General features: G+C 38.4%; 2 protein-coding genes across 4 annotated transcripts in view; one reads left to right on the forward strand and one right to left on the reverse strand.

Moving 5' to 3' along the window:
- The window catches only part of LOC139763863 (uncharacterized), a 240,410-nt gene extending 228,432 nt beyond the window's left edge, over nt 1–11,978 (reverse strand). For 2 of the 3 annotated variants that reach the window (XR_011716282.1, XR_011716277.1), the window contains exon 1: nt 11,795–11,978. The gene's annotated coding sequence lies outside the window, so the exon portion shown is untranslated. Of the gene's footprint in view, nt 1–10,840; nt 10,889–11,794 lie in introns of all 3 variants that reach the window. The other variant, XR_011716279.1, reaches the window with a different exon arrangement.
- Nucleotides 11,979–12,313: 335 nt separating this feature from the next.
- CREG (Cellular Repressor of E1A-stimulated Genes) lies at nt 12,314–23,483 on the forward strand. Its single transcript, XM_071690216.1, has 7 exons — nt 12,314–12,654; nt 14,643–14,732; nt 15,285–15,402; nt 16,145–16,299; nt 17,514–17,633; nt 18,870–18,951; nt 19,996–23,483. The coding sequence occupies exons 1-7, from the start codon at nt 12,601–12,603 to the stop codon at nt 20,109–20,111; spliced, it is 735 nt and encodes a 244-aa protein (XP_071546317.1). The 5' UTR covers nt 12,314–12,600; the 3' UTR covers nt 20,112–23,483.
- Nucleotides 23,484–26,920: the final 3,437 nt, after the last annotated feature.

The raw sequence follows: 26,920 nt of genomic DNA on the forward strand, positions 1-26,920 counted from the left end.
AGCGTGGTAGGGGAAATATTTATAGTGTGTGAGGAGGGTTGTGTGTAACCCGAGAGGGGCAGGAAGAGTGGGGGGGGGGGGGGTGGATGGACCAGTCGACCCGACAGTGGATCCGACAGGGTGGGGGAGATGGGGGGAGGGCGGCCTAGTTTGGACCAGTAGGGCCGACAGGGAGGATGGGAGGTGGACAGGCTGGACCCGACAGGGGGAATGGGAGGCTGCTAGGCTGTGAACCAGTTGACCCCGACAGGGAAGACTGGAAACAAAACAATGGTCGACATATTCGAACACTGGAACAGTCAGTTATCTGAGAAGCCATATTACCTTCACAGCGAAGCTACGCTTCCATCAGTACAGACGATATTTTGCTCAGGGTTAAAATCATTCCCGTAAAATAACATCAAATGACGATACACAGGAACGCTCATCATCCTCATAACAAAATTAACAATATAAATATAGAAATTTATCTTAATTCCGATTACTATTGTCATCAAAACTATAAAATTTGCATACTTAACGAAAAATCAAATAACCTTCAGTGCCACATAAAAAAAAACTGATATAGTAACAAATAATAAAAGTATTCTGTTGACAGCTTTAATGGCATAATGGGGCGAGAAGGCCATTTCAGAAGCAATAAATTCGCACAGAACCATTATAGTCCCTAACGCTCCTTACAAAATGATAATATCAAATACAAGTTTATGAGCTGTTAGGTTATTGTCTACTGCTATATTATCGTTAGGTTATTGTCTGTTGCTATACAATATTTAAGCTACTTTCTACTGCTGAACTATCCTTAAGGCTATTGCCTACTAGTTAAACTATCTTTAGGCTGTTATCTACTATTAAACTACCTTTAGACTATTGTCTACAGCTAAAGTGTTTTTAAGCTATTGTCTACTGGCAAACTATCTTGAAGCTATTGTCTAAACCTAAACTATCTTACGTCTTGTGCTGCTAAGCTATCATGTGCCAACGTCTTGATAGGCTACGACGCCCTGAGGCAGCTAGGTTCTCATGTCCTACTGCTTCTTGACTATTTTGTTAGACTACTGTCTACTTCTCGCTCAATGTCTTGCAAGGTTATCTAATGAGCCTGGCTATCTGATGTCAGCTGAACTGTCTTGTTGGTAAAAGAAAACTTTGGCTAGATACAGGAGAATACCCGGCGAGAAGGCATCCTTAAATCATATCCAGAATCAATGGAGTGGACATCCGCAGGGCCTCGGGCCTCATATGAAAAGTGTCATCCTAAAATACGACTCCTCTCTGCTCTATGATTCCACGACGGGACTCTCAGTACCATGACTCCACGAAGGACTATCCACCATGGCTTCACTGTCCAAGACCCGCTATGTCAGGTTGGTGGGTGTTAATTTACAACGTAGGATTATGTTCAACTGACCAGCGGGAAGTTTTCTTTTTCTTTAAATATGATATGCAGGAAGGGGAAGCTGTTGTCAAAGAATATTTTCCTCTATTTCTCTAGTAAAGATACTTTCCTTTATTTCTCTAGTAAAGATACAATTGTATAGTGATCAACGGGGCATGGGCGTTGTAAGCCCTAACCATGGCTATTTTGGGGCAAAAGAAATGAGAGAAGGAATGAGAGTTAATCTGACCTCCTCAGGCGTTTGTAAACCTGACTCCCAAAGGAAGAAAGGTTATGATTATCTTTTCATCTATTAAAAGTGTATCAGGAATTCCCACTGCACAGGCAGAAACAAATTCAGAAACATAACATGAAAGTAAAATACAAAAACGTGTAAAAGTATAACATGAAATATAACAGACTTTGCGAAGAGAATAAAGCAATATGAAAATGTAAAAAAGAAAGCTTTCTAATTTCCATACATAATGCAAAAGGCTTCATTTCTCTTTTAATATAAACACAGACGGCGTTTCTGTACCAAACCCGGGTGGAATTTTCGACCCCTCACAACCTTGGATGATTCAACAACACCGACGGCAGACCTGCTGCCGGGAGGAACTTTAAACTGATGCCAGGAATACACTGATGGCTCTGTGAAAACCAGTTGCCGGAGGCGAGGAAGCAGGTCACGCGAGGGTGCTCAAAAGGAGCTGTAGAATATCTTTTTTTTTTCTAAAAAGGCGCAGACGAGATCGGGGAAAGATAAAGAAAGGACTAGGCTACTAGAACCTCGCTTAGGCTAATGGAGGTATGAATAATTCCTATTCCAGGCCGGGTGGGGGACGCAAGAGGCTGCTGAGGAAAATTGGTGGGGTGCAGAGGCAAGCACACAGACCCAGAGATAAACAGTGAGGAGCATGTGTTGTTTTAGTGTAAAGGTAGGAGAAAGGTACAGCGGGCAGGGTGTGTGTGTGTATGTGTGCCTTACAAACTTATGTTGGTTTCGAAGTTCTCGTATCCTACAGCTCATCTATGACCTTACTTTACCTGACGTATATCTTACTATGGTTTCAGAGGTCGTCTACCGCAAGAGCTGGGTCTGAGACCTTACCTTGCCTTACCTTACGTATACCTTATGATGTTTTCGGGTCTTCTACCTCGAGTTCAGTCTGGAACCATGTTATCGTGTTAGTTACTTCTCTCTACTCAGCCTGGCTGTTGGATGACGCGCCCGTAGACCTACAGTGACACGAAACCCCACAAGTGTCTGGCCTTAATTCAACGCAGATGAAAACAACGGAACACAGGGGCTGTGCCATCACTCTAACCATGAGCTTTCTATCATGCCTACACAGGTCACAATGAACAATTCTGATTTTTGCCACAAAAGCGGCGAGGTTTTTTTTGTTAACTCCTACCCATCCAGTGGGTGGTAGCGCTATATCGGATATAGAACGTATGGAAAGGCCAGGCACTGCGCCTCAAAGACCGAGCTACATTATAAGTTACTTATTGAGAGCACGCGTATCTACAAGAACTGGATAACAGTGAATGAATCATTCAACAATTTACTATTCAGTGTATCATAAGTCTACATACTCGCTAGCAGTAACATCAATTGAAATACAAATTCTTTAACCACCTGGACGAAAAACTTTCTTAATAGAATACGCGAAAAGACAACAAAAATCACAAAGGGACGAACCCAAATCCATTGTCCCACATCGTCCCAATCATCTTTAACCTTCCTCGTCACTCAGTATGAGAATGACACAAATTTATTAGCGCAAAAATAAAGAAAAAAGTATTAAAAACATTCGTTCACTTTTGAAATGACAATAAATACTCTATCAGTCTCCATAAGTAATAAAAGCATCTAGTGCAATAAAATGACCTTTATTTTCTATACCAGCCTACAACACCTATAGCTAGCGAATAAAAGATCTGGCAAACAAAAGAAAGCCACCTAAGTCTTGATATTCGTCCATTACTAGGAAATTACTGAATGGAAATCAACACAGAAGTTTCCTTCTCCACCTGCCCCCTGGCAGATACAAGGCAATCCTGATCCTGACGCAAGTGAAAGGTTAATTACACAGGCGGCCGTGTGTGGAGCCGACATCTCTTACCCTGGCAAACGCAAGGTTCTCTGATACGTACAGACACCCAATCCTCGAGTTGTTTTTATTATAATCGTTATTATTCAATGCCTATGTGCCCTTTTACGGAGCTCCTATAGCTGCACTCCATGCAGGAACAGGGAAATGATGTATTCCTTTGGAGGATGAATTATCACAACCAAAACGCACTCCTTCCCATCTACTGACGAAGGAAGACACAGCCTCGCCGAAGTAAACTTTCACTCGCGTTTGGAGTTGTGACCGCTTGCATGCGGAGTCTGGCACACCGTCATATCTGATTATATATATATATATATATATATATATATATATATATATATATATATATATATAATATGCGATAGGCCATCATAGATGAGAGATCTTTTTAAACTATGCAGCCTGTGATACCGTCTCATTATGAATGACTCGTTTCCAACACCAATGCCTTGACAAATTTACAAGAGTTCATTAGTAAAGTAAACTCATCAAGTTGGAGGAATCTGCTGCAATAAAGCAGAGTGGTTTCAGCGGTTTGATGTCTTGACCACAGTAAAGAAAAATAATCTGCTTTTGTCGTCATGAAACCACCCAGACAGCAGCAATACTTGCTGGTAATAATTTCAACAGTTTCCGCCGCCCTGTGGATGTGTGTCAGTACCGACGAGCTGGGAGTGTGTGTTCTCTGCTTATTGTCTATTCTGTTCTACCGTCCACCTTAAAGTGGGATATTAGCAAACAACAGCATTCTGGCATAGGGAGTACAAAAGCTATGAAGTGTATTACTATTCTCGTTTTGAAGTTTCATAGATTCTAGCTGATCATCTTCCGTGAAGACGTAATGCCAGCTAGGCTATGCTCGCTGAAGGTGAAGTCATCTGGCATGATTAGCTATAGATCTTTGACTCTCCTCTTATGAGATATAGTGACGCTTGTGTCCTGTGGTGTATTATGAATTAATCTTATTCACTTTTCCTTAAGGTTAAGAAGTTGAAACTTATCATCGAATAACAACGAATCACTGTCGGCTTCCCCCATCCCTCCCTCCCACGCAGCTCATCCCACACCTCGCTACGCAATCACAAAGGATATCTTTATCCCATGAACCACGCGGTGTTGTGACATTAGGAACTTCAAGAGAGTGATTGAATTTCTAATATTTTGTGACCCAGAACTTCTACAATATCATAAACTTGCTGTATAGAGAGCAAAGTTTGATTCAAATGTTACGAATCTAATTTGAAGATATAACGAATTCAATTACCACACTTGGATTGCAGGAAGCTGGGCAAAAAAAGTGGCAATAAGCGCAAGTCACCTTATGAACTTGACACACATACCACACACATGAGCAACTGACAGGCTGAAACCACCAGACGCAGTGGGAGAATATACAAGTGAACTATTGCAGGGAAAGTGAAGAACGAATGAGGATGATTTATAGCACACACACAAAAAAAAAAAAAAAATCGTAATATATCCGACATTAAGAAAGTGTGCGGACAGTAATCCAGTTACTACGCAGACGGAGAGCAGTACGTGAATCTAGACCCTCTTGAACTCGACGGTCTAACGACCCTTGAACTCGAAGGTCCCACGACCCTTGAACTCAATGGTCCAACGACCCCTTGAGCACGACTATTTTTGATTCAACCCTGAAGGGTCAGTTTTAAGACCAAGCCATCATACTCCATCATCGCACCGTCTGGCTCAAGAAGGGATTAAAAGAAAAAACGCAGAAGACTTATAAAACGCAAGTACGATGTGAGCGCATGAATGTAGCGCGTTCAAAGGCGAAGTGGATGAGCTTATGGTCCTTGACGGATGTAGTCACTAATTATAATCATGGATGAATGGCTGACGTTGTGATGAGATCATCGCCAGATGAATAAAATTACGAAAACACAACGAAATATTCGTAAAATAATATATACAACAAAAGATTGTCAATAAGATTACATCGATGATAAGCAAAGTAGCAAATTGGCGAAAAAAAAAAGAGGATGCTTCAGTATAAGAGAATTTAATGCTATATCGTGAGAGGAGTATGTTACGACAACAGTCTGGGTACTGTTAAAGCCTAGCCGTAGCACAGACAAGCGTTACCGCACTCTCTCACTCTGAGCCGCTCTGAACTGCTCGTTCAAGTCACGAAAATAATACAGCCACGGCAGTTGATACAACAACTCCACACGGCTGGTTACATTGACCAAATCCAAGGAATTAACTACCACCCCGAAAATATAAAGACAATAGCACTTTTAGACATTACAACCAAAAATAGAAAATGGAAATTTAGATTCTCATATCTACTGAGGTCGACGATACTAACGTAGGATGAGATGACCTGGTTGGTCTTTGACCTGGTCAACTAAGGGTCAAGTCAAAGGCCATGCCATACTACACAAGGGTCGTGTTCATGAGTTATACAGGTTAGGCTGAAGCTACAAAAATGTAAATTTTACTAGGCTAATCCCTACCTACGCAGCCCACGTCAAATGCTTCGATCAAGAAAACACAAACACACACGTCAAATACATGTAAAAAAAACGATAGGATATTATATTTGGGACATGGAATTTCATTTCATCCACAGAAAGCTTGCAAGTGATCAATCCACGTCACTGTTACCAGGAGCTGGTCATGCAGTTTTCCTGCTAGTCATGGGCGGTGGCAGCAGCTGCTCGCCCCGCCGAACCTCCGTCCCAATATTCTCAACTTCATGGAATCCTTGGAACACTGAGGGATCCCTGGGGGATACCTTGGAACACTGAGGGATCCCTGGGGGATACCTTGGAACACTGAGGGATCCCTGGGGGATACCTTGGAACACTGAGGGATCCCTGGGGGACACCAGTCATTGATAAACATGATATATCTATTCGAGTATCTATTTAGAGAAAATACCGAGAAATGTTCACGCAGTGTCATGGTTTAATATTTGTTTCTTTTTATGGTCGCTGAAGATATTCACCAGACATTATAACTCGTTGAAAGACAAAAATAATTCGTACTTCAAAAGACTAAGAAGAACACGTCACCACCTCATGGTGCAGTACCGTCTCAGTGAAGAAGGAGAGGTTAACGCGGGTCTTACGCTCTCGTAAACAAGGATTACCATGAGGGGTTGGTGGGAGGCTGGGTCGTGTTGTGCGTGCTTGTCCTCACCATGGGAGCCGCTAGACGTGTCCCGGGCTATTCCTACGACGTGGTCTACATTCCCTGCACGTCTCATCCCTCCCTCTTTCACCTCGTCTCCCTTACCACCACGTCTCCTCCCTCATCTGTCTCGTTCCTATATATATCTCTATTTCTTGTCTAGTATCTCGCTAATCTTAGTCTCCACCAGTCTCTCCCCCCACTCCCATCCAACCCTTTCGCCTCATTTATTTACCTCTCCTATTTCTTCATTCCCTCCCTCGTTCCGACACCTTCCCCCTCCCCCTCCATTACTCCATTTTTCACTATCTTCTCCCTTCACATCACATTTCCCTCTACGTCCACCACACATCCCTCGCTCCGCCACACTCTCCCAGCCGTTATCCACAATACTCCTTCCCCCGCACCCAACCCACGGACCTCAGAGCGTCCTGGACAGACAAAATATACACAGTCATCAAAATTATTACCAACATCCTGCACCATTACGGACAATACTGCTGTCATATCTGTAAATTCAGATGTCTTTCCCGCACTGCAGGATATGTGTTGGTACTTCGTCCACAACACTGTTTTGCTTCTGATAACAGAGAAGCATATTTCAGTCATTATGTAAATTGTTAATGTAATCCATTCACTGTCGTCCAGCTTTTGGAGGTATTGCATAGTGTATTCTCTTTTCCCTCACTGCCCACACGACGGGCACGAGTGTATGATAATAAATTCGCCTTCCCTTTTTTGTGTGTGGCAAAATTGAAAGAAAAAAAAAATCCATCACCGCATCTCGCTCTGATCTCTAATGCCACAACAACACGCTGAAGTTCTACTTTCCCTGAACTTCAACACATTCTCTTTACTTCCTTGCCTCACTCACTGAGCAAACCTCTATAACTCTTTGTTACCTGCTGACCTCATTTCCCTCACCTTCCTCACGTCTTCTTGCTTCCCTAACCCCGGGTGACGGAAGTGGGTGCCCAGGTCAGGTCGGGGAGTTGGGATCTGTTCCAGGGTATCATGACGCTGGTACTCGCATGGTAACCTAGTCTAATAATAATAATAAGGCCTTCGGTACGCCCAGCCAACCGCTCGCCAGCTCCGTCCTTCACCTTCTCTTTCAATTTCATAAATTAAAGACTCGAGTTATATTTATTGGTTCTCTATTTCGGTATTCTGTTTCTGATATTCTTACATTCAAATTTTATGACCTCTGTATATTTCTGTCGGCATATCTAAATATATATAAAATCTTCGATTAACTTGAATGCTTATGATTTAGAAAGGATTGAATTTCGTCTTCTCCACCGCTTCCCATTTTATTTTCTATTTTCTTATCCTGTCTCTCACAATCCGCATTCATTGTTTATGATATTCATCTTTTCTTTCGTATCTTCTTAAAGACTTAATCTATATCCTGCATCATCTACGTTGCATTCACCAAGGTCGTCGTAAATGGAGCTCTGCTATTGCGCGTGACTCGCATTATCACCAGCATCGGCAAGCCTAGCTCATCCTGCAAGCGATGAAATCCGCTGAATCTAAGTGGCTAAATTACCCCCACCTTTTTTTTTCCCCCACAATCCACCTTGGGCCAAGGGATGTTACGGTGAGTCTCGTCTACTTCTGGTCATGTGGTTTTTAAGTATAAGAAAAACTTTAGAGATTGGCATCTGGCAAAGTTAACAACATGTAATCAGAGAATGAGGCCTTTTCTTCCGTCTGTTCCTGGTGCTACCTCGCTATCGCTGCAAACGGTGAACAAGTATGAAAAGAATATACATATACATATATATATATATATATATATATATATATATATATATATATATATATATACTTGTCAAAGTACTCTTTCTGTACGGGGTGTAATTGGAGACCTAACCTGGGGTCCCTTATGAAAATTCGCGGTTCATTGTTACATGGCTGCCAGAAAACATCTAAGGGTTGACACTCCAACTGGACAGACCCTTGACCTGCCATGGAGACAGACCTCTACCACGACACTCTAGCCACGAGAGAGAGAGAGAGAGAGAGAGAGAGAGAGAGAGAGAGAGAGAGAGAGAGAGAGAGAGAGAGTTCCCATGAGCCTCTGAGAAACGTATGTCCTGAAGAGTCTTTCTGCTCTGCAAGTCACAATACCCTTGAACAGTCCTCCTCCCCGGGGCGACATAATGGCCCAGTGGGCCATTATACCCTTAAGGCCTCTTTCTATGAAGAGGGTCACATTACGGGTATTTCTACCTCGCCGTAACTGAATCCTTTCTACCCCTCGCAGTCAGAGGCCATAACACGGAATCCAGCATCCCCATCCTTGAGGTCCGTATCACAAAATGCCAAGGCTGGTCGGGTCCCAGCGAACAGGGGAACGAGTCATCTGGTCCGCGCTGGTCGGGTCCCAGCGTACAGGGGAACGAGTCAACTGGTCCGCGCATGCTACGCCTGCATTTCACTTACTTCCCCGGGCACCGGGTCACGGTGACCTAGCGTGACCCGGTGCCCAGGCACACATGACGACCCTCCTTCCCCACCTCCCCCTCAACACACGACCCTCCTCCATACCTGGCGGGTCCAGCGACATCCCACGACTCAAACAAGAGAAAGCTCAGTCATCTTGTTCTTAAGCCGCTCACTTCACGTTACTTGAGCTCGACTTAACCACCTTACGTATGACGTTGAACATAAGCTTCCGCAAAACGTTTAAAAGCAAATTTCAGACGAACATTTCTTTTATTAATGGAAATGACGCATCACATAGTAGAAGTGGTGAGATGAAAATAAAAAGGAGTGTACAATATCAAGAGGAATATTTTGACAAACGTTAATTCACATTTCATACACACGATCAATGAATATATCCTCAGTAAGACACTCCCATACTTCCTCTCCACAAGACAACGCTACTTCCTCACGGTAAGATAACAACAACAACAACAACAACAACAACAACAACGAAAAAAAAAAGCAGTTAGCCCCAACGAACTACCACCCCCTTGGCTATTTATAGCCAGCCACCCAGCCCACTGCACACACATCTGAAAAACCTAATTTATTGATTGCCGAGTTACTGAGGTTCAGTTGAGTGACGGATCAATACCGGACCGACTCGCTAACCTCTGGCACGGCGGATCACGTGACACCACTGCCCACTGGAGGAGGAGCAGGAGGAGTTGAGTTTAGCCTCTCTACCCTAGCTAGACCCAACCCCTGGCTGGATGTTGTCACACACACACACACACACACACACACACACTGACAAATGGACCAACCCGAGTGTGTGTGTGTGTGTTGTGTGTGTGTGTGTGTGACTAACGGCGTCTGGCTTGAGGTAAACAATGACTTACGTGTAAGATTGATTAAATAGTCACGCATCATTACAAGACAGGAGTACTGGGAGTAACGAACCATTTCAAGTGGTTAATGATGAAGCCCTGGGAACAAATTTAATCATATCTCAAAATTATTCAGTGTGGCTGGTGTGGGCAGGATACGAGCCCGGGCCTTGTGACCAGCCCTAGAATTCATTTCTTGATTCTAAAGTTAAAAAATAAAAAGAGTAAAGTTTGGATGCCAGTTCATCTGTACATGATGTTTAACTACGATTAACAATATCTGGTTACACGTTGTCAAAGCATACAGTATCTAGTTTCTGTAAGCATACAACTATGTTGTTCTGTGTCAGTAGTTAACTATTTACATCCTACGTCTTCAAAAGAATTCGTACAATCAACTCTCATTATAATGTATGACATACGCCACAGCGTCATTACATAAACTATATACCCCATTACCGGTTATTATTATAAGGTACGCTCAACACACTTCTTTTTTTTTTTTTTAACCTCTACGAACATCGGATGTTCGTGTGCAACGATGAAATCCCAAGCCACGCGGAGCCTTTTATAATGAATACGATAATGAACTCTGGGATGAGAGTGGGTGGGATGCGCCGATGCACACACACACACACACACACACACACACACACACACACACACACACATACACCTGAAGCTGAATTAACACAGTCTTAATGTCTATCTAAGTGACTGCACGACAAAGTTACCTGGAACTTTATTTTTTGTCACCAGTTATCATACAGCTAAGAATATGGGGGGTAAGCAGAATACTTTATATTTGATTTCCCTCCCATATAACCAGATCAATAATCAAAACTCAAACAGCTTACCTGTTCACGACCGGAGCACGCGAGACAAGACAGCATGTAGTCTTCCTCCTTCGGTAAGAGAGACACAGTACAGTTCAGTTCCCCGTCAATGATACAAGTAAAATGACAATACACAACTGTTATCAATGACTACACCACAACAAAACCTAAGAGTTAAAAGTCTGCAGAAATGATGTCTATCGTGTGTCTACGATAAGTGTATCGCCGAATGTCTATCGTGTGTCTATGATACGTGTATCGCCCAAGTTAAAGTTTCGTATCACCAGGAGATAAGATTACATTATGATGATGCTCATGCAAGATAAGGTTTGGCCTGGGATGCTGGTTGGGTTTGGATCGCTCTACACCTCCAAGGCTACACATTATCTTTCAAAACATATTAATTTTTCACTAAAACCTTTGGAAATGAAGTACGAAACCATATGTTACGGTGATGAGTGTGAAGATAGATGTATGAATGCTTGACAGTGTCAGTATCATCGAGACACAAGTGATGTATCATCTAGTTACAATATCAGAAGGAGGCAATCATCTCCAAAATGGCAAAAGACTGGTGGAACAATGAGCGACTTATCTAGTTACCAAATTACAGTTTCGTACATCCAGCGAATTTCTTTAGGTCAGGTTTGGCTGGAATTGTATCTCCGGTGGTTTCTGACCACTTCTACTATGAGCAGATGATGGTCCGATGCTGTCATTAAATCCCCTTAAACCCTCGTAAAGTCATCCCGATGAATCTAGACTGATTACCATTATATTGATGATTTATGCTAAAATTCTATACACCAGACACTCTTGAACAATGTGTAAAACCCTTTCTTGACCTCCAGACTAATGTGAGCTTAGTCTGTCAAGCAATATAAGAGCAGCAGACGCCTTCTGCCCTCCCCATGGCGTGTTACCACTACCACTCCTCTCACACAGCTGGGCTTTTCCCAACCTTATTTCTCTTACCTTTGCAGCAGCCATAGTTGCTAAGATTCCGGATCCGGGGCGATAATCCAATGGCATCAAAGATGAATTTCAAGCAGTCAAAATATACCCCGCCGAGCACTTTAAACACATGCACAAAATAAATTTATGTTATTTCCAACTTCCCGGTACGTGGTTTCGCACTTCCCTCCCGTCACCGTGGCCAACAGCACACTGACGTTTCCCGCGTTGACCTAGCAGACGACGCGCCGGCCGCAGCCTCCCCAGCCCACCCACAGATGGCAGCACACCCTACAACAATCGAGTAAATAGAAAACGTGAGACTTCCAGAGAAAATGGTGTGGCTTTTTGTTTCAATCCTGGTCTATGGCTTGATAGATATTATTATCAAGTTATCGTAGTTCATATAGATACGTTATTTAAAAACATTTATGAAATATATTCTAATTCAAATATGAATATATCTATAAATGCATTTACAAGTGTATTTAGGTTTTTACCTAATATTCTTAGACGCTAAAAACCATTCGGACAATAGTCAGCTGAGATGAAGATTTCGTAATGGAGAGGATATTAATTCTCAAATTACCCTACTATACCTTTTGAAATTATTCCAGAGAATCACCTTAATAAATACCTCTTTGCTGGCCATGGAATAATGATGTGCAAAGCTGCCGCAGCTCGGGGTCAACTCGGTCATATGAACGAGTAATCGTCATTGCGAGTTGCGAAACCAAGACAGTGAGGAGCAAGCACTTTGTCCTCCCACATCAGTATTGTTATTATTGTTAGTATATGATATTGAACTCCGTCACAGTTGGAAGAAGATGTTGAAGAGTAAAGCATACCTTAATATGGAGGAATCAGACGCTCCAATGAAGGTTAGTTTGATTATTTTTTTTTGTCATAACAGTTGCTATGTTGGTGGCTTCGTCAGCTTTAGGCTTTCAGTTGCAGTGATGCGTAGATTTTGACGTATGTATGAAATGATGCCAGAGTCTTGAATCTCTAGATTCATACAGCTTCATTGCCGTTTCCAGATACATTTTTGTTCATTGCAATAGCATTTTCTGCTTGTTATGCTCTTATTTTCCTACTTGTTCCATTACGATGCCCGTGGATGCTGAAGGCTGGGAGACTGAGATTTGAAAACCTGATCAACAGTAAAAGAAAATAAAATGAAACTTTTAGGCCTTTGTAGTGAAGGACGTAGTCATTGCTGACAGTTGGTGGTTAAGTCTCGTCAAAGAGACTTGTCAACCAGATTTACAGACTGTATTACTTTATTGATGATATATCCCAATTTATAGGTCACCACTTTCAGCTTTGCTGTGTAATTATCGTGTAAGCTGATTAGTGGATTGGCACTTGGTAAGCTACTGCATTATCAGATTGTTCCAATCATTTATTGTTATGTTGGCTTAACTCTTACTGGTTTGTTTTTAGAATGATATATTCTTTGAATGACCTCCCAGGTTAGAAAGTTGCTATGCAAGGATAACCATTGGTATATTTAAACTTTTCGAGTCATCTTAATAAAGCATATTAATCATATTACATATCTTTTATTCCTGTGTTCTCCAGGATTATCATTTTCATCCTGTGTTTTCATTATATGTTTTGGGTGTAGGTTGGATTCCTCTGCTCAGCCTTTTGCAATTTGTATCCATCACTTTCCAAGGTTTTAGGACCCGAAATATTCACTTTATTCAATGTTGTCGTCATAGTTTACTTAAGTTGTTAAGGTTTTATTTTGTACAGTTTCTTGATGTACACTGAAGTAGTTTATACTGTTAGCCGTGGAAAAAAGTGTCTCATTCTGTAATTTTAATGTAGAACGTATTCATACCAGATTCGCAAATTTTTCTCAAAGTGGATTTTATTTAATTCTACAGTCGTGTTTTGAATGTATCCACTTACATGCATTACATTTGCATTTTTATAGATTACATATGTAACAATTATCATTTGAATTTGAATTGTATTTCATCATATCTTTTAATGTGGTTGTCTTGATTTTGAGAAGCATTTGTTCAATCATTTAGTTTATATCAGTCTTGAGAATAGCCTTGTAATATTGATTATGGTATGATAGTGATTTATTGAAATAAATCTTATTTTCCTCGTGAATTTATTTTCCTTAGCTGGGAATGTTTTGGATGATTACTTCAGGCAGTCTGTCAGACATTTAATCTGTCTCTGCTGAGCTACTGTAATCATGAACAGATGGTAACTCACGAACAGATGGTAATCTATTAATCAAACAGTGCATTGAAGCTCGATTTTGAAACTGGATGACTTTATTCTACTTAAGTGTTGAGAGAGTGCACTAAGAGTTCGGAGTATTAGTTGGAGTGCATGGGCCATTCTTTGTCTGTTTCCTGGCTCTCCCTCACTGACGCAGGAAACAGCAATTATGTATTATGAATAAATGATATATTTATATCTATTTATACATTATACATAATTGCTGCTTCCTGTGTCAGTGAGTTAGGGCCAGGAAACATATGAAGAATGGCCCATCCGCTCATATACACATATAAACACACAAACCATTTAATGACCAGCCCCAAAAGGAGGAAGATCAGTTGAGTTGGCTGAAAATTGACTGGCACATCCAGGTGTCTACCTTGGGGAGGTCCTTCCATGACATTTTGGTAGGTCATTGGCATTGTATGATATATGCTCGCTTATTGGTGTTTTGCAGTGAGTGAAGAGTATTAAATGAATAGAAAAAGTGCCACATTTGGGAAATTCAATAAATTATCTTTCAAGTCACAGTGATAATCCAGTGAGCATATTACATGTACCAAAATAACATTATTTTTGTACTGTAGGCACAGAACTACCATTTATTTCTTCTTTGCAGACGCATCACAAGAACTCAGGATGCCACTCATTTCTCTTGGGTGTGGCGACTGCCCTCTCTATTATGTCATTGACTCTGGTTTTAATCCAGGTGAGGATTGAATAACTTGTGTGCTTGTAGTTAAGAGGACATGCACTTCATTTAGGATATTAATTCTTCAGTAAAGAAAAAAATGCATGTTGCTCGAAAGATAACTTTGATGTGAAGGTGACTCATACTTTAATATGACTTTTATTGGATGCTCTCACGTTTGACATACATTTTAAATTTAGAGAAACTGTTGTATCTGAATTTTCAGACAATTAAACTCTCAGACTTTTGTTTCATAATCTCATTCCATTCACGTAAACATAAATGTGCTGTTTCAAATTTAGAAAAATTTCTGAGAAAATATAGAAATTGATAACTAATCTGATTTTTTTTCTATTTGTGCCTCATAATCATTTGATTTTATGAAAAATAGCCTTATGGTTTTTGATGTTGAGAATGAGAAATTATTGAGGGCAGAATGATTATAATCTCCTTTTGCTATAAAGAAATACTCAAGTCAATATTAGGGAGGGCTATAAAGCATGAATACTTAAGCCAGTTTTGTTTATCTCATCTTTCACTGTGATAGTAAATATATTTATTTTTTATCAGGTTACTACTTCAAACCAGACTGTTCAGGTTACCACGGGAGAACTGGTGTCTGAATGGCCAACCCCTCCACCCCATGACCAGGTGGCCAGGGTTGCAAGATATGTTGTACATATCTCAGGTAGGGCTCATTTTCTTGCCATGTTTTCTTGCATTATTTTTGAAATGGCCTGGGTGGCAAGTAAAGTATAAACTGCTCTATTTTTTACTTCTTAAGGGATAAGGAGGTATTCATGTCATAATATAAAGTATAAATATAAACCTAATTCCCTCTCCTGCCTCATCCAGATAGCGCTAGGAACAAACGATCAGTTTCTTATCTCTAAAGCTTTCATTTTATATTTCTTTGTCCCAAAGATAACTCAGATATTAAGGAATCATCCAAAATTGTAAACAATTTTACAAAGGTACAAATAATACAATGGGGAGGGGGTGCCAGTCTCATCAGTATTCAAAGGTTGCTTAATATATTTTTAAGTACCAGTTTGGTGGAAAGGGGCTCTTGAAGAGCAGTTCTGTCTGAAGCACCACGAAAATGTTCAAAATTTTAGATGGACCCTGACAGTGATAGATAAGTTGGAACAAGCACACCAATAGGCAGGCTTATACATTAGATATTAAGTGTTTGTCATCTACAAAGGCTCTTACAATGGCTTAAATTTTTCTTCTTTTGATTGTTTTAGGGATGGGTATTGTAGGCAAACCATTCTAAATTTCCAGAAAGAAGACCCACAAAAGTTAGTTTTTGCTAAAGATAATCATAATAGGTTCTAGTTGCCTTGACTATGCAGGAGTGTCTAGCATATATCCTTCAAGTCTTTCTCTTTTGTCTTTCCATTAAGAATGATTTTATTATTTTTTAGACTGGGCATCTATAGCAACAATTTCAACTCATCCATCCATTATGAGCTATCCATTTGCAAATGTAATAAGCATGAGTGATGGCCCGGTGGCTCATGCTAGTGGTGTTCCATACATGTATATGACTCGAATGGACCTGTCAGGAAAAGATTTACTGGTAAGTTGTCATATTATTACATTTTTAAGGGTGCTTCGTGGATTAATCTTTCTTTTTTTCTTTTTCTTTTCTGTTCTGATACATATGACTTTATTCTTATGGGCATAAATATAAGCAAAAAAGCTTAGGTGACCTTTTTATGCATCCTTAACCCACTTGCTTTTTGTGATGAAACAATATTACACAAGCTAAAGCAGTTCAGATATGTTCAGTTTATGCACATAGTTAAATACCAGTTTCAACTTAAGGTAAACGATTGTTGTAAACGTAATTTCTCTATACTTATGCCTTATATTTTAAGTATTATTTTAAATATATCATGAAACACTTTCATTTATATCATATCATACGTGTGCATAGAAATTAGTTACATGCATTCTAGTGTTTTATCTTCATGGGTATTTTTCTTAGGACTGCATGTCCGAGTATGCATTGGGACTCTGGGAAAACAGCTTTTGCTCTGTAGCTTTGTTATTCAAAAAGATAAGTACAAGTGTTCTGTTATACTGGGAGATGGTGTGTTAGAAATAGAAATGTCATTTTCATTTTTGTTTTACTTATGACTTCAACAACTTCAAGTGGATCTTCATAGCAGTGGTGCATATCTGTCTCCTTTAATTGATAGAGAGCATTAAAGTGGAATGTCAACTATATGGATCCCTCTAATGTGTATTCTCTCAATCTGTTAAGGAGCAGTTTCTTAGCTCAATTGGTATTCATTTGTATGTTATTCAGAAATTTAAAGTAATATATCTTAATAGATGAGATATAAGAGGATTCATTTTGTTTTATTTTCCATTAGAATGTACATCTTGAGGACACCCAGAGTTTGATTGTATAAAAATTGTAATTATTTTCCTTTCAGTACATGCTAACTCTTAAAGGACCCCAGCCATGCTTTTATATTATATGCAGTGGAGACCCTAGATGTATGGATTGCCTCTTCCCACCCTCATTTATCATGCTTTTTCGTTATGCAGAGTTGTCTTATGTCACAAGCAACCTTGTTTAGCAATGGGAAATTTCTGGAAGTTATCCAGACTTCAAAATGGGCCCTCTAGAAAGATCACTACCTCTAATAGGTATTCATAAATCAAACACTTTTCCATCCTAAACAATTCATAGTGATTTTTTGTTGCTGCAGATGTTTGGAAATTTTTGCTTTTGCAAGTGCCAGAGCTTTATAGTTTTAACAGCACTGCATCTCTTCATAGGATGATGCACGGGCTACATTGTCACTTTCGGAGGCTCAGTCTACCTATTGCCAAAGCAAAGGGTATGATCCAGAAGACCCACGATGTGCACGAATCTTGCTAACTGGCAGTATCATTGAGGTGAGTGTTATACCTTGTAGTTCATGCTTCTTGTTCCTGTGATACAATGGAATTATTTTCACTTTTCATCCCATCACATTTCTCTTTGGTTTCGATCCTTCACAAATGAATATTTGGACAGGGGATAGGGGAGAAAGAACACATCCCATGTATTCCCTGTGTGTCATTAAAAGCAACAAAAAGGAGGGGAAGGGGGGCTGCAAACCCTCCTCTCCAGTTTTTACTTTTCCAAAAGAAGGAACAGAGAAGTGGGCCAAGTGAGGATTTTCCCTCTTAGGCTCAGCCCTCTGTTCGTAAGGCTATCTCGCTAATGCAGGAAATGGCGAATATTTATGAAAAAGAAAATACAACTTTGGAATTATGAAAGATCTAATCACACAAATAATAATGCAGTGTTGAGGTGATAAAGGATTGTTTTGATTGTGATTAATCAGTTAAGACAAATTGGATTAGGTGAAGATAACAGGAGATTTAAAAAGCTAGAAAGGTAATATTCTTGCAAGGTTATGATATATAGTGACATTCAAAATTATGCTAATTTACCCCTTATTCTAATGTAGGATTAGCATATTACAGTGAACCCTCATTGATTTGGCCCCAACCAGTTAGATTTTTACCTCATTCAGGCATGAGGATTTCAATTTTTTTAATCTTAATTGGCAGGATTTGCATATTAGAATTTTGATTAACTAACGAGTTACATGGCCTTAGCTCCCTCACCTAGACACGTGACAAGCACTTTGCTCCTTATATGCACTTTGTTTTCTTTTGCCCTTCACCCTACTAGAAGTTAGTAAAGAATGACATCATGACTTATTTCCTAAACAAGTGATTAGAGGTATCATAAAGCAAGAGCTTGAAAGCTTTTGTTAGCATAAGAGTAAGGAAGAGGTATAGAAGCTTCACAATGATGTAGTTAATCATCTTTGAATGCATAGATATGGAGACAATATGTGGTAGGTATATGTGATTTTTGTTAATGTTGGAGGGAAGGTTTCCAAGTCACTCATTGGCTGATATCTCTGAGCATATAGAGCTGCCTCTGTCTGCTATAGTTTTTATTCTTTTCTTTTAAGGGGGCTCTGATAACTTGACTACTCAGATAATTGAACAGCCCCTCTCCCTTTTTGTCAAATTGGTGAGGTCCTACACAAGAGTATACTGTATTACATTATCAGGTTTTATTAATTGCAGCCTCGTTTGCATTATTTTACATACTTTTCTGTATTGTTTCAGTTGAAGAATGGAACTTCTGAGGCAAAGTTTGCTGAAAATGCATTATTTTCAAGACACCCGGTAATGAAATCTTGGCCTGCTGGTAAGCCATAAATCCATTACATGTAGCCATGGTATGGTTTTTCATTCTACAGAATTATGTGAACATCATTGACAATATTCATGTAATATTTATAGTCAAGTTGAAATTCTTACAAGATACTGTATAAGTTTGATATTTCTTTATATTTTGATGTAGACTGATATGAGTCACTAGTTACTCATGGCAGTTTTATTGTAAAGAGGCATATTTACAATACATTTAACAAGATTGGACCCTTTGGGGCTTGAGTAACTTCTTTATAGTATTTGACATGTTTAAAAAGGTGAAATGAACAGGGAGGATTTGTGAGGGATGTTGTTTCATGGATTAGTTGTTACCTTGAGGTTAATCATTGTAAAAATGCTAGAAAAGAAAATTGCATGTAACTTGAAAAGTGTAAAATGAGAGTTGACAGGAAGAAATTGTTTGTTACAAAAAGAGTAAATCATATGTGTGTTTGTTTGAGAAGGAAATTTATGATGGTCAGCACTTGTGTGGATGAAATCATAGAGTAGTCTCGGAAATTGATATTGATGGGGGTTAAGAGCTGAAGATAGAATGAAATAGATCATCAGAATGTATGATGATACTGTGCTAATGAGTGATGCTACAGAGTAGTGGTAGAAGAATTGTAAGTTTTGGAGAAATGTGAGTGCTAAGATAATCAATGTGGTTTTGTGTTTAAAAAAATCTTGAGAATGAGATGTGGTTGAAAAATAAGAGGGCAAAGAAGGAGAGGGATTTCAGATATCTGGGGAGGCCTTTCAGTGGGGATTGTAGGATAATTGCTGAAATGCCTAGCTTCTTAGGCTGGACTTGCTTTCCCACTTCCCTTACAAGAACAATGGTACATAAAGAATTGCCTTTGCCATGTAGCAGAGAAATGGGAGATTGTTTATTGGTTTTTGGTAGATGTTTAGGTACCGGGATATTTTGTCTGCTTGTTGTACCTTTGTATAATGTCTTGGTACTCAGTAGTACTTGAAAATAAAGTTTTTATTAGCAGTTTTCTTTGTGAGACAGTAAATCATTGCTTCTTTGCAGGTCATCACTGGTTTTTTGCCAAGATGAACATCACACATATATTTGTTCTCGATTTCTTCGGTGGAGCATCTGAGGTGGATGTTGATGACTACTTCAGAGCTATTCCATTCATCTAGCTTCTTGATTTCTAGCTTTAAGATCTGGACATTAAAGTGAAACATTTTAGTTGTTCTTGGTTAGTAATATCTTATGTATGGTAGTCTCTATTCAAGCTTTTGTAGTTGTTGGATTTTTGTGCTTTTCACACAGTGATACATAAACCATAGTTTTTCATAGCTGAATACCCACATTTAAGAGAATTTACAATATATTGCAAGATCTGTATTGTGGATGTGAAGTGACTGGATATTTTTAACAAATTAATGGCCTTTGAGTATAATAATTCTTTAAGATTATTGAAGAACTGCCACTGTTTCTTCATATGGTTTCAGAATATTCAATAGGTTGTATCATATATTTGTAAATTCTCTTTTTAGCCCTGCAGGGTATTGATCAGCTCTTCATATTTAGTATTAGTCATGCTGATTAGCTTTACTAGCTATTATGAACTGTTTAAAGAGTCCCGCGAAGAAGCTATTCACACTTGGTTCAAAATTTAAAGCATGATTACAGATATTATAGAACAAAATGTGAGGAGATTTTAGAAACATTTTTCTGTTTTGAACCAAATGTGAATTGAAGAGCTAACTTTTGTATTATAATTATAGATAATTTATATAGAACAGAGCTGTATTTTGATAATAAGACAACACATAACATAGAGCAAAGTATATCCTTAAATGATTGTTATAAATGTGCAGTTTGGGGTCTGATGTAATTATTGTATTTTCTGTGTTCACTGTAGATATTGCAAAAAAGAAGTATTTTGGTAAAGTATGAAAAGACATGTAAGATAACTGTGTGTTTGTGCATTTATTTTAGTGCAGATTTGGGAAAGATCTAATTGATAAGATGTATATTCATTTATCTGGTTGTTAATTTCTCATGATAACTTTTAAAACTTCATGTCATTGGCTGTTTATTTTACTGCCTTGATATGTTTTGAGTGCATTATACATAACAGGTCCTGATTGCACATGTGCAAATGAGGCCATTGTTTATCTTCCTAACACTACCTCATTCAAAAATTATATAATAGTGTCTTGGATTCACCCAAGAGTGATGGTAGATGTTTTAGTATTGAAGAACCAATTGCACTCTGGTGAAACAATGAATAGAGAATTTTACAGAGGAATTTGACTGTAAGAGAAGCTCTTGCGTGTTTGTAATCATAAAAACATAAATGTGTGAAAGGAGAAGTTATTGCTTCAAGATATATTTAGTATTTATTAAGTTGGGGTAAGAAGGAAACGAAACAATAACAGGAAAATAGGTAATGGCAATATTTGAAGGATGCTTTACTGTTAGTTTGATAATGCTTGACAGACCAGCAGTCAATGCTGTGGTATGAATGTAGCTGCAGAGCAGTCAGTGAGGGAATTGACTGTCATTTTCTCCAGCAGTGGTGTTATTTCATGTAACCAAGGAAAACCAGGCTGTTACCAGAATTGATGCTGTTGATTTAATTCTTAATTTCACATATAAGGAGACTGTAAGACTACAAATAGCCTTCAAGCTTTCAATTTTATTCCAAGCCATTTTCATGGATGCAGAGTCATAGTGAAGAGAATGTATATATGCATGTGTGGGCATTTATTTAAATACATGTCTCTGTGGATAGGTTGGGCCATTCTCTCGTATGTTTCCTTGCACTACCTCGCTAATGCTGGAGACAGCGACTAAGTATAATAGATAAAGAAATATGAAACCACAACTCAATTCGAGATTCCTCGAGTGGAGTGGATTCCATTTTTTATAGTTCTCCATTTCACTATAACCCTGTTTCTTTGGAATAGTTTGAAATTACAGATAAAAGATTGGAGTTTGTGTTTTCTCATGTCATTGTTTCTATTGTATGTGAATTACTATAAGTAGGATGTATTGTTTACATCACTGTACTGTGTTGTTGTTGTGTATCGCTGTTACCTCCATTTCCATGTAAATTGTGTAGATTAAGTACTTCAAGATTTATCACATGTGGTTGTATGCATAAAGTCCATGCCTGAGTGTAAGCAGACATTAGAATGTCACACTTGGAAAGAGCTGAATTCCTGAAGTGACCTAATTAAGTGAGATCATCCATGTTGGTGACAGCTGCAAGCCCATATTAAGTAGCTATAGTGACATCAACCTTCTGAATGCTGTTACCTTAGAGCTTCTAAATTTTACTTTGATAATCTAGAGAATGAATGTGAGCTAATGTGGCCTTTCTTCATCCATCTATCTGGCTAGTGCAGGAAACTGTGGTTAAGTATGAAAAAAAGAATATATATATATTTATTTTTTCATATTTATTATACTTGATTGCCGATTCCTGTGTCAGCGAGGTAGCACCAGGAAACACATGAAGAAAGACCCATCCACTCGCATACACCTATATATATATATATACATAAACACCTATACACGTACATATACATATATATACATATCAGCATATACACAAATACATACATACACACAGACATATACATATATGCACATTTGCATATACTTGCTTGCCTTCATCCATTTCTGGTGCCACCCCACCCCACAGGAAACAGCATCGTTACCCCTCAATCTTCCCTGCTTTTGCAAGTTAGTGCCTGGAAAACAGACAAAAAAAAGGCCACATTCGTTCACACTGTCTTTAGCTGATTGATTTTCACCTCTTATCTTCCATACAACAGTCTGGATATGAATAAATGAGGGATCTAAATGTTTGAGTTAAATCTTAAAAGTAGTTTGATTCTTTGGTTGACTGTCTAGGTAATGAGACTCATAGGTAAGCATGATAGCATGGCAGGATTGACAGAACTGAAGTCTGTTTTATATTCCCAACTATTTATTGTAAAGATTGTTAATACAGTTGGAAAGGTTATGACAATATGCAAAGTGAAAAGTATGTATTGAAAGTGTAATCTCATTGTAGATATTATGTACAAAATTTTGCAATAAGAAATATTCTTTTTTTAAGAGATATACTAAATATGCTAGAAGGAAATCTAGAGGCTGTGAATACTAAAATACCAAAGATGCACTTTTGCATGTTGATCAGTGGAAAAATGTCACATATTGATCAAGGATCAGATAGACTTGAATGTACACATCAGATTAAGAGTCATCATCATGGCATACTTTGCCCAGGGTGATTTTTTTATGATAATCATGTTCAGCAAGGTGAATAAGCTCTGAAGCAGTACTTTATATTGCAAAGTGCAGGACTTTTTGTGCTTTGTATATTTCTGGCTGTGAATTAGATTAGAAAATTTAGACATTGTTATATGTTTTTGTATATCTTGGAGTAATATTCATAGACAAGTAGGTGATTCAAAAACTGTGCCTTATAGTTTATAGGTCTTACCTTTTGGTAATACGAGAACTTTAGAAATTATATTAATCAATCTGTTCTTAATATTTCTTATTTACCTGGGGTGGAATTGTTGCAGAATGACGTGTGAAAAGTTGCATGGTGCTTATATATCAATGTAAGTTTCTTTTTAAGTAACGAGAAGTTCCTGTTTAAAAATGTAGTGTCTAGTTACTTGTTACTTGCAACTGAATATTCATTTTTATCACTTTCAGCAAATGGAGCCTGAAATGTCATAATGTTGAAAAATGTAAATCCCATGCAAAGCTTATGAAAAAGATCAAAATATGAATGGCTACATGTGGCACACTTTATAGAATGATTATGAAATGTGGGTCTCTAACAGCAGGAAGTTGAATAGATTGTTGAGATGCCTTTTTTGTGAAGTGGGTTTGGACTTATGAGTGATTCCTGGGGAATGAAGAAAAGTTTTAGAAGACATAATCTTTTAAGAGGAATTCATTGCCTAAGTTAGTGTATCAAAATGGTAGACCCATTTAGAGAGCATAGATAACTGAAGATCAACTAAGAAAGTAAATGTTGGCAACGTGGTTTTGAATGAATATGCACTTAGACAAGTCTTGTTTGAAGCATGGATAGAACATGCTTGGGAGACCTCTATTGGAAGACACTAGAAACATCAAAATAGTTGCATGTGGAAGATGTTGTTTATGAGCCCACTCTGGTGTGTAGTAGCAAAAGTTACTTAGGTTACACACAGATTTTTTTTCTTTAGTAAGCCTCCCATCTACAGTGCCAGCCACACTTGATCATTCATTCAAATTAGACCAGCCTATTACAGTCCTAGGAAGACCAACACAAATATTGCATTCCTTATTTACTCAGAGGTCTTAGAATTCTCATAGCCAAGGTACTGGCCAACAACTATGTTTTAATTTAATCCTGTAGAAGCAGATATACAGTACATTTGATTTTAAACTAAGATTGGTTGGTGCGTCTGCTACTGAAAGTTAGCTACTTGTGTCCCTTCTCCAGTAGCCATGCACAGGTGACAAGCCACTAGATATGAAGATATTGAGTTAATCTGTGACAGGTCCAAAAAAAGATTATACGTAATTTGAATAATAATTGATAGATGTAATCAAGAGGTGGAGATGGGCAACTCGGATTTGTTTATCTTTGCTTCATGTGTGTGCATTTTTTGTAGTTTACGTTGTGTAATGGGAAATGAAAACCATTCATAGCCATATTAAGGCTATGTGAAATTTTAAGCAAATGAATAGAATCTAAAGCAGAGAAATGAGATTGGCACCCATCCATAACCTGATTCACCCTTGCCCCATGAACTAGACTTTTTGCAACAGCAGGAATGGCAATCTTAGTAGCAAAACTTACTCTGATTCTTATTTTGGTAAAGCTACAAAATTTGTCTCAGCAGTTTCACAATTCAAATCTTAAACAAACTAACCCATTGCATAAAGATGGTAAGGATTCTGAAGAATTTTCTTACTTAGATATATAGTACTCCTGAGATGAAAGCCCTAAAGGTAATTTAGGCAGTCAGAACCTAAAAATTTGGTGAGTAAAGTGGCAGCCAAACATAGTAGATCAAGGAGACATAAAATAACTCTCAAATGTATTCGTTGATAAGGAACCTTTCCAGAACAATTTTCTCACCAAAAGTTGAATATTTTCTCCTTGAGCAACAGAGTTAGGCACTAAGATGTATCATGTGATTTTACATCCATTTTATATTTCAAGTCAGCAATAATGGTTAAGGTTAAGAGAGCTCATATAAGTTTTAAGTGCTGTTCGATAAACCCACAGCTCATTGTTGAATCCCTTTTGCTACCTGCTTAGCCAAACAAGAGATTGGTAATTCAGTGTTCAGAATTTCTTCTGACTACGAACTGTCTTAAACGGAAACTTTGATTAATATAAGTAGACAGATTGAGAGTATGGAGACACTTTAATAAATCCCTTGATGCAGTACTAGGGCAATTTTAGGGTTAATGTTCCTCATCTTGACAACAATCTTAACAACTATTAGTCTAGCTGAACCTTTCCAATTTATAGTATACACTTGCCTTGCCAAGCCCATACAAACAGATGCTGCTTGCTAATGTTTGGAATATGAATTATAAGAATTGTAAATTACAAACGTATGTAATCCTTGCAAGTGTTGTAAGTATTCCCTGTCTGTATATGTTATTCAAAAACATTCCTGAGTTGTCTATACTTGCATATGTGCCTTATCTGGGTCAGGTAAAAGATACTCTAAGCCTTGTCAAAGCTTACCCCATATCACATTATAGGTGTTTTGTGAGGTTCATCTCGCTTTGGCTCTTTTTTCCTTGACCTTGTATTAAATGCTTCATTTAACTTGTATGGTTTTTGTAACAGTGGATAATGTTCCCCTTTAACTGAAAGTGAAGTGGTTTAACCTGCATTGGAACAAAGGAAGTAGGATGTGGGATGCACCACTCTGTTTTCACTTTCTGGGATGTTAAATGTATTTTTAGGTACTTAGAAAGAGGATGACCTGCTTTAAGGATACCAATAAAGACATTATTGATTTTTTTTTGTAATTGTTTATAAAACATTGTAGGAGAAGTGGTAGCTTGGTTATAGACTTAATAGATAATGCCTAATTGATAGGTTTAACTGTCTCTCCTACAAAGTCTTTTAAAACACTTATGAAAAGCTTTTATTGGTAAGAAGCACTCATTGTATATTAGAATCTTCCTTTTACTGAGAACTTTTAGGTGGTTGCCTCCATTTATTATCTGAGATTTTACTTGGTATCATCTTAGAGAATTTGATTTCCTTCATCTGCTAGGGAAATGATAGATAACATTAGATCTACTGGCTTTTAGCTAGTTAATGTTAGAAGGTCTGATTGGAAGGCCATTTTCAAGAACCTTCTTTCTTACAGTAATATTGTTGTACAGATCCAGTTTTATTGTTAAGGAGGAACTTCAAATTCCTGCAAAAATTATCTTGAATTCTCATACATGATCTACCTTGCATGAAGATGAAATAGTCGAGAAATTTTCTTAACTACTCCAACGTTTTTAGGAAGCTGTTAATTATTTGTCAGCAGGGATCCAATTGGTTTGTTATACAAATTCCATAAAATTTTAAAATTTAAGCTGTACCGAAGCATGACTGGAAGTGGTAGGCTACCAAAAAATCTTAATCTTGATTGGCATAAGCTGTACTTTGAACACTGCCAGAGGCTGTGAGGCTACCAAAAAATCTTCATCCTGATTGACATGTTGCTGATGTAAATCAAGTTTGTTAATTGAATTTTGAATGGTGCTTCAACTTTTTGATTGTAGCAAAATTTTTATGCCGTCCATTAGTTGAGTCTAGTGGTGCTGATAAGAGAATGTAAGGTGAATAATAGGAGTACGTAATGTAGATAGAGATTCTGTTAGTAGTATTGTAGTTATACCAAAAATACAGTAGAGTTCTAATCTTGCTAAGAGAATTGTTAAGACAAAGACATTAGAG

The sequence above is a fragment of the Panulirus ornatus genome, chromosome 48, assembly GCF_036320965.1.
Source record: "Panulirus ornatus isolate Po-2019 chromosome 48, ASM3632096v1, whole genome shotgun sequence".
Taxonomy (NCBI): domain Eukaryota; kingdom Metazoa; phylum Arthropoda; class Malacostraca; order Decapoda; family Palinuridae; genus Panulirus; species Panulirus ornatus.

Excerpts from the sequence above, each read along its gene's own strand:
- CREG (XM_071690216.1), top strand. The coding sequence starts at position 12,601 with ATGTTGAAGAGTAAAGCATACCTTAATATGGAGGAATCAGACGCTCCA. Across the intron at positions 15,403-16,144 it reads ATATGTTGTACATATCTCAG|ACTGGGCATCTATAGCAACA; the intron begins GTAGGGCTCATT and ends ATTATTTTTTAG. Across the intron at positions 16,300-17,513 it reads TGTCAGGAAAAGATTTACTG|GATGATGCACGGGCTACATT; the intron begins GTAAGTTGTCAT and ends ATCTCTTCATAG.